This window comes from Biomphalaria glabrata, chromosome 10, assembly GCF_947242115.1.
Source record: "Biomphalaria glabrata chromosome 10, xgBioGlab47.1, whole genome shotgun sequence".
NCBI lineage: Eukaryota > Metazoa > Mollusca > Gastropoda > Planorbidae > Biomphalaria > Biomphalaria glabrata.
Genome location: NC_074720.1, coordinates 34,613,009 through 34,627,447, shown reverse-complemented (window position 1 = coordinate 34,627,447; position 14,439 = coordinate 34,613,009). Strand labels below are relative to the sequence as shown.

Sequence of the window (14,439 nt, the reverse complement as noted above, 5' to 3'; positions counted from 1 at the left end):
AATAGAAAAAAAATTAATCCTGCAGTTCTACATTCTAGTACTTTTATTTTTAAATACTATAGTCATTTATAATTCTCTATTTTTTCTACCTTCTCCCTACGTCATTAGACTTTCATACTCTCTAATGCTCATGCTCTTTTTTTTTTCTTCCTTTCACTGATCTCTCTCTCTCTCTCTCTCTCTCGCTCTCTCTCTCTTCTTTTTTTTTCTTTCTTTCTCTTTTATCACCTTTATAAGTTCTTTTTTTTTCAGCTCTCTTCTACTCTCTCTCTCTCTCTCTCTCTCTCTCTCTCTCTTTGTGTTCGATTAAATTCCTACTATTGGCTCACAGTGGCTCACACTTTCATATTCAAAGTAAACAAAAATTGGAATCCTATATCTTGACACCTTGTCATTATCTTATCGAGCTGAAATTTGGCACATCACTTCTGTAATTTTTGAATGGATTTTATTTTTTCAAATATAATTGATGAAAATTTTTTTGGGTGGTCATTTTTTTTTATTTTATATTCATTTAGTTATATATATATATATATATAAGCTATTTATAATTCAGTTGATACTGGCCGGTTAGCTCAGTTGGTTAGAGCGTCGTGCTAATAACGCGAATGTCGTGGGTTCGATCCCCCATACTGGCCAACATGCGTGTATTTTTTTATCATAAGAAAATATAAGGAAATAATTACTATTTAATATACTTGTTACAAAATTATAAAAGTAAAATGTGTAGTCTATCAGGTGTTACTTCATCATTAGGCCTACATCCTAGCTCAAACCGCCCAAAAAAAAAAAATACTTAAAAAAAACAAACACACAAAGCTGTTGTACCATTTAGTTTGGATCAGTCATGTGATTAAATTTAAATACATCTAGAACAGTGATTCCCCAAGTGGTCTATAGTGACTATAGGATAGACCCCCCCCCCATAAGGGGTCTATGGGTCTACGGAGGTGAAAAAAATAAATTAGGCCTACATCCTAGGCCTATGACCTGTAAATGGGGGTCTACGATAGCAAATCTCATTTACGCATGACCATTTTTGAAATTGACTTGTTCACACAAATGATTTGTACCGTGGTTAATCTTTTGAATTTCAACCGTATCGAATGATTTTTGTTACCTATTACTTTAAATGGCTTGACTATGTGTTCATGAAAGTAATATGGTACATGGCCGTGTCTCTAAACATAAAGGTAGACATTAAAGTGTTGGTTAGTTGGCTTCATTCCTGCTCCCTTGCCATTGCATTTATTTTTTGTGTTTTTATGCAACAAGTTTTAAGTTATATCGCTATGAAACCATCTAAGCTGGAACATCATTTGAGACAACGCTATCATAATAAAATATATTGAGATTTGAAATAGTTTCAAACACTTTAAATTTAGAATAGAGCCACAATAGACCAAAATTTTTTATTAAATATCACAAAAGAGGACTGGTTACTTTGGCCTAGATATCAAACTGCACACTATAGCCCAGGGCTAGCGAACCTTTTTTCAGTCCGAGTGCCAATTAATTTCAATTTAAAAACAATAAAGATTGTTGCGTGCCCAGTAGGTCTACTAGTAACGCCGCTACATAAAAGAATTGCTACAGCCAGTAAAACAACTGCATGTATAAAAACAGCTTAGTAACAATATTACTTGTTGATTCAATTTTATTATCCACTAGCGCTTCTTCCATATTATTTACAGTTCTCGGAAATAATTGAACGTTATTAATTATGGTAATTTGAGATATCCGTAATTTTTCCAAAAAACACATTTCTTAATATCATCGTCGTCGCGTGCCACTCAAAATCGTTTCGCGTGCCACCTTGAGCACGCGTTCCATAGGTTCGCCAGCCCTGCTATAGCCAGTATAGGCAAAATATTTACTTTGTCAGCCATAGAAGCGGGTTTACAGCCTGTTTTACACATTCCTTTATCATCTGATATTATGATAAAAATTCTTCTAAGCAACAATACAGTTCAAAAGTGTAATAGTAAAATGAATTAGGACACTGAAAGATTCTTACGTAATTACTTGCAATTAACGACATTTTTTATCTTTGTAATGTATTGCTTTAAGTGTAAAGTAGATCTTCAATATCAAGTAAATCACATTTTCTCCAAGATAATGCAACTATTGTTAGATCAATAAATTTTATCTAGATTTTGATCTAGGCTATTACTATTCTAGATCGAGACTCTAATAGAGTTTATAACATTTCGCTATTTTTAATTTATTTTTATTATGCGTACACAAGTTTTAGGGAAGATTAGGTAAGGAGAAAAATAATGACAACTAATCTACAACTTCCGGTCCAATGAAAGAACGCTCCATTACCATAGATTTCTCTAAGCGACGTAGAATTAGAACTAGAGTCTAGATCTAGACATAACTTAATTCGTTGTTATTTGACGTCCATATCTAAATCTGGTTCAAATCTGAGAATTTCAATGGATATCTCAGATGGGGCTTTTTAAACATGGATGTCGACATAGATGATTTCGATGGGAAGCTGCTGGATCAGTTTCGGTCCTTGGGCACCACCGATCGCGATGTTCTCATCGCTCAGTTTCAGTCCCTTCTAGGCAACAAGCTGAACCGTGAATCATGTGCATTCTTTTTGGACATGAATAATTGGTAATTTAATCTGTTGAATTGTTACGAAGGATTAAACTTTAATTACTTTTGTGTCAAATTTTGAATTAAAATAATCTACTTAGATCTTTTAGATTTTAGATCTAATCAGTAATCTAGAATTTCTAGATTTAGACCAATTTAGTAGTTAATAGATCTAGAATCTAATAGTATTAAATTAGTAGTAGTAATAGTTAATTTAGTTTAGATCCTAGCTTAGTCTTAGTTTAGTCTTATGCCTTAGTAGATCTAGATCTATAGATTTTTTCTAGATTTACTGGATACTGTTTTTAAAATATAAATATAAAATTAAATATATTTATATTGTAATAACTTAAGTGAGGCAACTCAACGAGATATACTAGACGTTTATTTACACAGAGACATGACAAACACAATGAGGCATCTGCCTTGAGTACAGCATCTCCATATTGGCTGTCTCTACTTGGGCAGAAATCGTTTGTCTCCTAATGTCAACATCCGATAGTGCGCACCTTCTTTCTGCACTATCTTGGATGGCGGTGCGCATGGCAAAGTCATAACAATATTATTGAGTATAATATAGAAATCTAGATCTACTTATTATAAAAAAACAAGGTTACAAAAGACAGTTTGTGTGGAAACACAAACTCAAAATCGGCCCCCGAAAAGGTCCATCCAGGCAGGCTTCAATATTTTCAGAAAGAACATGCAAATGAAATTATATCAAAGACAAATGAGAGATAAGAATGGAGAAAGAAGGTTAACAGATCAATATTTTCAGAAAGAACATGCAAATGAAATTATATCAAAGACAAATGAGAGATAAGAATGGAGAAAGAAGGTTAACAGATCTTGTGTAGTGCCCCAACGGTCCCGCAGATCAAAGGATAGGTGAAAGCGAATGTAAAGTTAGATGTGAACCTGGCCTAACTAGTTCCCCTTTTAGACCTTGTGGTCTATAGGACATCTGATGTAAAGTTCATCTGTTTTTGTGGCCTACGATTAGCGAGGGTGTCATGTAGCCAGCACAACGACCAACCGCCTATACTTTTCCCCAACTAATGTCAGGTACCCATTAGAGCTGAGTGGACTCAGAGGCGCCCAAAGATTCCAAAGTTGAAAATCCCAGTCTTCACCAGGATTTGAACCTGGACCCCCCCAGTTCGGAAGCCAAGCGCTTTACCGCTCAGCCACCATGCCTCCCTTGGCCTAACTGATGTCTTATAATTGATCCAAATTGTTTTGAAAAGGCTCAATCTCTTATTCGAATCCTAAAAAAAAAAAAAAAATTCTGCAATAAAAAAAAATGTTCATAAAAATAAAGATTTTAAGATTACTATTCATTTTAAATTAGGTCTAACTTATAATGCATTTTAATTAGCTTTTTCTCTTTAAAAAACTGCTTGCATAACTGATTTTAAAAATTAGATTTTTCGCTTTCAGAAAAAAAAAAGTAGCCGTTGCATCAGAACTTTGAATGGTCTAAAATATTGTGATGTCGGATTTTCAATATCTTTTCTAGTTTACGAGATCTAAACAGGACAGACGGACAGACATTTCGCACAAAACTAATAGCGTCTTTTTCCCTTTCGGGGGCTGCTAAAAATACTTAATATACTGTAGAGTATTAGAGTTAATAGAGATGATGATTATGATCTGTTTTATACTTATACTATACTGTAATTTCCACTTTTAGCTAGTGTAATTACATCTCTAGACTCTAGGAGCACTGGTAACCACTAGCCAGATTATTTGCATTGTCTAGGCACTGGATCAAGACTAAAAGAATATTTCCAAGGGGGATATTTAATATTGCCATCTAAAAACTGATAGAAAGAGAAAGAAAATAAAACAGATAGATCTAGATTAACCCATTAGCTCCTTCTGCAGTTGGAAAATGTTTTCCTGTTTTTGTCCTAAACCGTTGTAGAACATTTCTAAAATCCCCTATTCTATATACTTGCTTTAAACTTTTAAAAAGAAGATTTCTTCTAGTCTCGTTGCAAGCGTGATTACAAATCATTTTGGAGATTACATATTCTATTTTTAATAAAATCATTAAGATTTGTATTGTTTAAATAATTTTTCAAGCGAACAGGTCCATAGCCCCAGTGTATAAGCCCCCACGTGTGAAAATGGGTATTTTGAAGCTTTTTTTATATTCTAATGGTATTAAAAGTATATATTTTTTGGGTATTAGTTTACGTGACTAGAAACGCTAAATCAGGTTTCTCTTATATTTTAAGAATATGCAGAAAAAAATGCAGATTACAAATATGTAATTTGATTTCCTCGGAGAAATAGTTTTTAAAATATATATTTTTAAGTTTTATTTCTTATTACCATGTATTGTCATTGGAAATACGCCATTTTGGTTTTAAGGCTTAATACTTACTTGCCAAGTTTTTTCTGTTGCTCTTTTGTCTTTCTTTCTAGCAGCTATTAGATCTAATATTAAAATTCATTTAAAATGATAGCATAAGACCAAAAAACTCTCTTTAAAAAAAGTTATTGAAAAAAAGAAGAAACAACTTCATCAATTTATTATTAACATTTTTTTAGACCTTCATGACACTTAAAAAATCATAAGTTGACAGCATAGGAACAAAAATCTCTTTACAATAAGGAATAAGATAAGGAAGATAAATATGCTTAAAAACAACATGGTGGTCAGTAAAGGTATCTGGGCATCTAAACTATTACCATTTTTTGAAACTAGACATGTGTATATATATATATATATATCGCTTTATTTTTAAAGTTGTTTGTTTGTTTATATGTATTAGATCTTAAATTTATTTTTTTCAAAACAAAAAATATTGTTTAGGATTTTTTTAATTCGGAGTTATCCCTCTTTGTTTAGGGCCTGGGTAGGGGTTTTCTTAACCAGAAAAAGGAACTATTGGGTTAATAGTGCTGCACATTAGACTTACAGACCTATATAGATCTTAATTTAATATCACCAGCTAATAACTGATTGCAATAACATCTTTTTATCTGTCAACGACGGGTTGGTGGATTCTAGAGTTATTTTGCACTACCACCTATTCTTCAATTAAATAGTGATACTATACACCTTTGTAATCTTCCCTTTTTCTCTTGCTTATTTAATGTACCGACCAAGACCTTACTGATTTACTATTCCCTCACACAGTGTCACACACACACACATGGGCAGACTGGCTATATGGGGCAGCACCGAATCTCCCTATGTCATGACTATGATATGGAAGACAATTTGTGGGCCAAACTATATATTTATGCTAATGGGATGGCTGGGTTTGTCACCCAGTCCGCCTCTTGTGCACACACAACCTTTTTCCATTCACTTAACCAAGACAGACTCAACCTTGGGTCACTGAGGTTATTAGCTTTTAAACGCTGAGTTACTTTTTTTATAGAAAAATCTGATCTCTGTGAAGAACCAAAACCAAAATACGATCATTATTTTGTTCTTATACAAATCTATAATTACTCTTAAAAGTGTGATTCAATTAAAATTCAAATGCTTTTTACAATATTTATAAACAGGAACCTGCAAAATGCAGTGTGCTCCTACTATGATTTTGAGCAGCCATCCAATTCCTTACCTCGTATGTCATTTGTGGCTGATGTGACAGTTGGTGATGGAGAAGCAGTGGCTCCAAACACAATTTTCTTCAAAACCTGGAGGATCAAAAATTCAGGTAACATGATGCTTTTTCTTTTATGGGGTTGTTATCACCTGTAAGTTTATTTTCATATGATCAAGTTAAATATTCTTTTAAATTTTTGATGTTTGTGTTTATTTCTTTAACAAATTGTTAAAAAAAAAATTAGGCTAGATGTGTTTTATTATAAAATACTTCAAAACTAAAAATGTAATTTCTAAAACAAAAACTAAGCAAGTTTGAAAAATGAAATGTGCTGTTAAAAATTGTTTTTTACTTTTGTAAAAAGACTTTTGTTATTGACTTTGCATTTTTTTTTTTTTATTATTTACAAATTATATCCAATACATTTTGTGTGTTTCTGTAAACCTTGATAAGCTCATTATAGTTAGCGAAAAGACTGATCCATAATATATTATTATTAGTACTTAATTTTTTATTTTTTTTTAAGGCTTTTTTATTTAGAAAGTGGGTTGTTGTTTTTTTCATTAAGGTATCGACCGCTGGCCTCCGGGATGTCATCTACGATTCTGTAATGGAGATAATCTAAGCATGATTGAAAGGCGAATGGTTGATGCATTGGGTCCTGGCCAGACTGTAGATATAGATGTAGAGATGAAATCACCATCTAGAGTTGGGATGTATCAAAGTCAGTGGAAGATGTGCACAGCAACAGGGATGTATTTTGGTGGTAGGTTGTATATTTTACTTTTGTTTATTACAAAATTCTTGACATTTAGTTTTGCCCAACTAAGTCTACATGATAAGAAACAAAAGTAAATGTTCTCTTTACTTCTGATTTATGTAATAGCTTTAAAATATGAAATCACAAAAAAAAAAGAAAAAAAATATACAGTGTTTTTATTTATAAAAGCGAATTTAAGCTCTACAAGAAAAAAATAAAACCTTTGTCTAACCAAAAAAAAAGTTATTAAAATAAATAAACAGAATATGTTTTTCTACTTGGATCTACAAAAGTAGTCAGAATATTACTTACGATAAGACTTTCCATGTAGAATTAGCTGGATCAGAGTGGTGCTAAAATGTTAGGACAAACCAATTTTTCCAAAGAGGATAAAGACCAAAGTACTGTGTACAATACCTAGGTTTTTCAAGGTTCAAGCCCAGACCTTTCTTTTTAGTGAAGCGTACTACCAGGCCACCATTAATATAGATCTATGAAAGCTTAAGCCCTCACTGACTCACTCATCATTAGTTCTCCCACTAAGGCAACATTAAAAACTCTAGGGAATAATTCAACATTTTGCCGTATGATACATCCTGCTTCTGCTTACAAGGGTCACTTCTCTTTATGTTAAAAAATTTTTCTTTACCAGTGCCACAACAGCTTTTAGCTTTCTTAAATTAAAAAACTTTTTAATATGTTTATTTTAAAAAATACTGGTATTTCCTTAGTTCTCGATATATAGATCTATATGGAGGAAAAACTTTTGATGGTAGCAGAAGAATGTTGTGAATCTTGAACTATATAAGCATTTATATGATAAAATTTATTGAGACTTCTTATACAGTCATTTTTATATCTAATGTTACTATTTTCTGGCTTGGTGGCAGAGTGCCAAAGTGCTTGGCTATCCAATTGAAGGTTCATGGTGTCAAATCCTGATGAAGACTGGAATTTTAAACTTTTTTTATATTTAAGATTTCCCTGAGCTCACCCAACTCTAAAGTCATTAGTTTATAAGGAATTGTGCTGCTCATGAGACCCTTGTTAACCATAGCAATAGATGAGCTTTAATTATTTGACTATTGCATATTTTGTACGCAAATGGACACAAAAATTTGCAAATACGGTTTATCATCTGAAAATAAGCATTTCCCCCTGTAAAGTAAAAAAAATAATAATAATAATAATAAAAATACAAGTAGTTCTTGCCAATCATATATATAGAATAATAGATCAGTGCATCAATGCCTGGAAATGAACTATTCCTATTAGATCTACCACGAGATAGATCTAGTATTCCTTTTTTTTTATACAAAGTCTTCAAACTAATTAGGCATTGATTGATTAGTTCTATATAATTCATCTAGACTGGATCTAAAACCAGAGATATTTTACGATGTCAGTCACCTATAATAGAATGTACGTAAATCTACATTTAGAATGAAGGTCCGGATCTAATTGTTGTAATCTAAATATATCTAGATGGACAATAGATATCTATACAATCTTCCATGTTCATAGGCTCTTCGAGTGGTTACAGCGTTGGCTGAGAAGGCTTTAGCCCACAAGTTGGAATTTTTAAAAAAATACATTTAAAAAGTGATCACCTAGATACCCTGTTCATTCTCCCTGTACACATTTCCAACTAATCCAGACAAGTGTTTGGATCATAGCGTAGTGAGAACGCTAAAAGCATGAAATTGCGCTTAACAAAAACAATTGTTAAAAAAATATTTAAGATTTATTATTGTTAGTCTAGATCTATTACAAATTTGATTACATGACAGATCCAAGCTAATTGATACACTTGATATAAGCTTGATGGCTACCTGGTTGTGCGGTTTGTGCTCTAGGCTGTTGTTCAGACTTATTGATGGTCCTGGGCTGTCGTTCAGACTTATAGATGGTCCTGGGCTCAAGCCCTGCCCACTCCCATCCCCAGTTGTCCTGCGAAAGGTTTGGACTAGGAAGTAAATTATCTTCAACTCAAGTATTTTTTTTATTTTGCTTGTTTTTATTTGATATTGTTTAGTTTAACAAGACAGATTACCATATGATCATTTTGTTTTATGCATAACAATGAGACCACTGATATTGTGTCAAAAAAATATGAAAATAAATATGAAATATGAACTTTCTATAATTAAATATACTAGTAATCTAAATGAAATGGATTTTTTTTTTCTCTTTTATCAGATGTAATTTATGTTGAAACAAATGTGGCTGAAGGTGGACTTTTAGGAATCACCCAGCAGTTGGCAAGAATTGGACAACAAAATCATTCTAACAGCAATAACATTATGTTCCAGTCATCTGATGCAAGTCAAAATGTTCTCTCCCTTGATTCCAGACACCACCAGATTATTCCATTTACTGGTATCTCGTTTAATACTGTAAGCAATTTTGACTTTCATTATTATTTGTTTTTTTTTAAGGAAGACAGTTAATTTTATTTTTTTGGATAGCAGTTTTGAATTTCGAGAAATATTCAGAAAAGATGCGATAGCGTTTCAGGGGAAGTATTTGTTTCCATGTGTGAGAACTTCACATCTGCCTTCTGCTCCAACATTCCAATACCTTTATACGGCAAGAAGCGTAACTTGAACTAGGATATATTTCTTATTGCTAGGTATCTATTGGAGGACTGATTGACAATGATGTGCACCAGGTGCATAGAGCTTATAAGAAGGGATATTGCACTTGATAGACATTTTTTTCAAAGCTTTCCATTCCTGCAAACATTGGAAAGTTCTGCACTATGAGAATCTTTATTTTAATATTTCTCTTTTTCTGTATCTTAATGGGTGGGTCATTGAAGCGTCAATCTTGACCCATTCACAAGGACACATGATATATCTACACTCCTGTGTTCTCATTGAGTCCTCATGGGATATACTTATCATCCCCCCAACTTGTTCCTGGCACCGACATCTTTATTCACTTGTTGGCTGCAAGTATAGAAAGCTCTGGGACAGGGATAGACAACGTTTCTTATGAATTATTTTTATTAACATTTATTTAACAGAAAAGTAATATAGGAAAATGATAGGACGTACCTTTTTGTTAATGAAAATGTAATATATCTAATATATAAAGCAGAACGTAAGTATTTATGTATGTCCCGAATAAAAATAAAAACCATTTGACCAATCTTGTTAAAACTTGGCATAAATGTAACTCATCTTTTTAACAAATCTGGTAAACCCCCTTTTACAGTATTTTAGTTTTAATATGAAAATGTCTGCTGAACAGGTTAACCCATTTTCACACTCTACTTTATTTTCATGGCAAAATTTTAAAAAATGTGAATGGGAACATTCTCCATGTTTCACATAGATCTAAATTCAATCCAGTAGATCAGTAATACCCAAACTAAGGCCCGCAAGCTGCGGGTCATATCAGGCTAGTACAGTTTAAATAAACTCTTTATTGGTAAGGAAAGAAAATGTTTTTAAAGAGCATTCACAGTTTTTTTTTTATTATATGTCTTTGAACAGCAGGAACATTTTGAAACACAACACTCTTTAACTTGTAATCAAACACATTAGAAACAATAGAAGACAAATGTTGACATTCATGGCAGAAAAATTCGATTCAATGAATTTTGTTCTGATTGTTTACTCCAGAATTCAGGATCCAGCGCTGATCTCAGCTCATCATCTACTAATGAGGACGATCTGGATATGTCCTAGCAGTAACTCCCCCTGGTGAATGAATGTTATGTGTAGAAGGAAGAAAACGAACCCATTCTGATGCCAGAAAACACCTTTGGGTCGTGATGTACATACAGTTTGTACTAATAACATTGTTTAAACAGATATGTCAAGTGCTCAGAGTAAAGGGCTTCTTCAGTGCAAAATGAATGTTGTTATGCTTTTTTTTTTAGTTTGTCCTTATTTTTTTTCAATTCTCTTTCTTTTTAGAAATCTACAGGCTTTTTTTTTTTTTTTTTTTTTTTCGTTTTTAAATTTTTGTTGAAAATATTCACCCCTGTAATTCTGAGTTCTACTTTTTGTTAGTTCTTGCTTTTAATTTTAACACAATTTGGTTTTACTTAATAATGAAATTAGACCAGTAGCTTTCATGTGTGACATTGGATTTTTTTAAAGCTGTATGTCAAGATGGTATTTCTTTGCCTCATATAAAGATACGTTTTCTGCATGTGTGAATTTCTTTATGAAATCCTGTTTGGAAATACACCCCCCTCCCCCCAATTGATAATTCCTGGTCTAAACATGTTATTTGTATTTTTTCATTTATTTTAAGCATAAGCTTACTTGGGAGTTTTTTTGTTTTTTTTTTCATGGAAATTTGTTTTGTTTTGTTTTTTGGTTGTGTCAATGGCTTATTTTTATTCATATTTATCATTGAAGATGTCCCTGTTTTCTGTAGTCAGAGTTCAAGCATTTTACCAAATGTAGGATAGGAAAGAGACCTTGGCTGTACTTTGAACAGGCTGTAGATATATTTTGTCTTGTTTGAATGGAGAAATAGACAATGATAATGTATGTGTTACTCCCATGCCCCCATTTTGTTTTTATGGTTTGCATTAGAGGTAGATGAAGTGGTTGAACATTGTTTTTCTAGTCTAACTAAACTACAGTAAACTATAACCAGCATTTCCAGTGGTTTCAGGTCAGAAATATTTCTTTTTTTTTTTTTTTTTAAACTATTTTCACTAGTTTTTTTTTTGGGGGGGGGGGGGGGTGAAGAAAGAGGGATGGGCTTCCTCCTTATATGGCACTCTCTACCTGCAGGACATAAATATGTATCTGGTGATAATAGTAACATTGTAGCTGTGTTGAGAAGTACCAAGTTGTTAGACCAAAGACTACATCTTATTGTACTGGATTTTGTAATGGTCTTGTTTGCATGTCAGTGTCTTTGAAGCTCAACAGCATTATAAATTAGTTGGCATAGGTTGGAGGTTTTGTTGGGACTTGCCGCAAGTTAAATTTGTTGTATGATACCAACAAAATGTTGCCTTTATTTTTTATTTTTTTAAATATTTGGTTACATTGTAAGACACATTCTCAGAAAGGATTATTTTATCAATTTCTGGCATAAGCCACACTCATGTGGAAAGTCATGATTTAAAAGTACATTTGGGTTGCAGGGAAAATCGGGTATTTATAAAAACATTTAGAAATACGCAGAACAAAATGTCTTTTTTACTTTTGGGCAGTCCATATTGAAAACTTTTTAACAAGTGTATTTACATTTGTCTAAGTAAAATTCATTATCCTCTTGAGTAATGCTTTTTGTATTATACTTTTTTCTTCATCTTTTCAAAAAGTGCGTTTACTTTTAGACTTGTTCATAAACATATTTTTGTATAGATGAATGTATATTAAAAAAACAACAACACAGGGTGTATATAACTAATAATGTTGATAAGTGTAAATTTAATAAGGATTTTGGGTTGAAAAAAAAGCAGCTTATAATAATTTGTTGTTGAATATTTAAATATGAACTATGCTCCTTGTAGTTGATTTAGCTACCTCAGAACTTATCTCTGTGGAAATATCAATTTGCTTCATTGCTTTGGGATTGCATGTTTACTTAAAACTTGTACATTGTTGTTCTTTAAAATGTAGGGCAGAGGGACATATATATTCGGACTGAAAAAAGTAAATTATCAAAATAATTAGATAAATAAAAAATTGTTTTTATTTGCAAACGGAACTATTAGGTGGTAGATGTATAAATAATTTATTTGCAAGCCACCATAAGTACATTTAAATTATGTTTCATAGCCCTATTATATTATTAAATTTATTATTATGAGTGTGTGATCAATCCATTTTTTTTTAATTTAATTGTTGCTGCATTTTTATGCATTAATCGATTGGCACAAGCAAACCTGGTCTAAACCCAAAGATAAACATTTAGTGGCTACATCACCAGTCTTAGTTCCTGTATTGGTTTCACTCAAATCTAACTATATATAAGATGCCATTAGGGTATTCAATTATAAAAGTATATTTGCTTGGACTGGGTAATAATGTCACTGATTTATTGATTGCAATGGTTCCAATCAAGAAATGCAACAGATATCTCAAATCAAACTTTGAACTGGCAAAATGTTAAAATAGTCTCCTTAGTATTATTATTTTTTTTTATTCGCATAGAATGCAATGTCTTTTGGAGACATTTTCCAGTTGAAATAATCTTTTAAACCTAATTCTAAGTTTTAATTTTGAACTATTTAGTATTTTGGAAACTTTTTTATCACTAGCTTGAAATGAATGAAATGAAAATTATATAAGTAAAACTATAACTCAATGTTGCAAAGTTATGTATCATTCCATGGACTATCTTACTACCTTTGTTGTTTAGTACCATTGTATCACTATGTTTGTTACCCATTACACTAATAGCTTCTAATTCCTCAGGATGGTCTATTTCCTTACTACATCTTGCCACACCTTTAATTTGATTCTGTGTCTGCTCCTTTGTTTTTTTCCCTCTTATAGATTCCATTAGTTAGGCACTGCAACTAAAGTTTTGGTACAGAATGTTTTCTAGACATTCCCCCGGCTCCAGCTCCAAGTAGAAATAATTTGAGCAGCTAGCTGTGAACACATCATTGAAAGATGTTTTCTATCTTGTCATATTTGTTCTTAGGGCTTGTTGTGGGCCTCTCTATCATCAACTCTTGCCAGTTCAGTTCAATTGTACTTCCCATTTCTTCTTTCTTTCTATTTCATTTCTAAGAAAAGTGTCTGGAAAACTTCCTGGAATTTCATATTGACTTTGGTGCAGAAACCCTTCGTTCTTATTTTAAGGTGGTACAGTGGATCTGAAGTCTCTATTTTTAGTATCTTTTAGTGTCATGCATTTAATGCAAATGTGAGCATTCTCAGTGACTGTACCCCCTTTTGTTTCTGTGATAGGACTTAATGCAAATTATTTTTTTTCTCTCAACTTTCTGGTTATTTAAAGTTACTTCTTTTTTGGGCAGAGGTCAGGGAATACTTACTGCAGTTCCACAACTACCACATCTCCCCTTTGGGTGATACTTCATGCATAAATTACCAAACCTACAACTGTAAATACCAGTAACTTTTAATTTGTGTGTGTATGTACATCAGGTATTTATTTTTGTACTAGTTGTACAGTCAACAGAACATTGTGATCCATGAGGCTGTGTGTTAAAACAGGAAATAATGGTGTGAGATAGTGAGTGTGGTTGACAAATGTTACATGTGAAGAGCCACTAGTTGAAGACTATTGAGACTAAATATAGGCTCTGTCTGAAAGTTACTTCAAACATTTTGGCTGTGAGTGATGTATAGTGAAAACTTTCAGTTTGATTTCCTTATCCAACAAAAACAAGGCCATGTACTTTCTGACTTGCTTGTTTGAATGACTAAATTTTTTCATTGCTTTAACCCTATTTGTCTTCTGAATAGCTAAAGTATAAATTATATTAAAACTTTTTGTTTTTATCACTATACTTTTTCTTTTCTTAATAGCTTCTTGTTTTGTTTT

General features: G+C 32.3%; 1 protein-coding gene and 1 non-coding gene across 2 annotated transcripts; both read left to right on the top strand.

The window, feature by feature from the left end:
- Window positions 1–564: 564 nt before the first annotated feature.
- Trnai-aau (transfer RNA isoleucine (anticodon AAU)) lies at window positions 565–639 on the top strand. The gene has a single exon. It is a non-coding gene; the product is annotated as a tRNA-Ile (tRNA).
- Window positions 640–2,293: 1,654 nt separating this feature from the next.
- On the top strand, window positions 2,294–10,804 carry LOC106068669 (protein ILRUN-like). The gene is made up of 5 exons (XM_056045068.1): window positions 2,294–2,628; window positions 6,139–6,293; window positions 6,751–6,948; window positions 9,142–9,338; window positions 10,572–10,804. Exons 1-5 carry the CDS (start codon window positions 2,471–2,473, stop codon window positions 10,635–10,637), a joined length of 774 nt encoding a protein of 257 aa, XP_055901043.1. The 5' UTR covers window positions 2,294–2,470; the 3' UTR covers window positions 10,638–10,804.
- The last annotated feature ends 3,635 nt before the right edge of the window (window positions 10,805–14,439 follow it).

What these genes read in the sequence shown, in the direction of transcription:
- LOC106068669 (XM_056045068.1), top strand. Translation starts at nt 2,471, where the DNA reads ATGGATGTCGACATAGATGATTTCGATGGGAAGCTGCTGGATCAGTTT. An exon ending in TTTTTGGACATGAATAATTG is followed by an intron (nt 2,629 to 6,138) that starts GTAATTTAATCT and finishes ATTTATAAACAG; the next exon opens with GAACCTGCAAAATGCAGTGT. An exon ending in AACAGGGATGTATTTTGGTG is followed by an intron (nt 6,949 to 9,141) that starts GTAGGTTGTATA and finishes CTCTTTTATCAG; the next exon opens with ATGTAATTTATGTTGAAACA.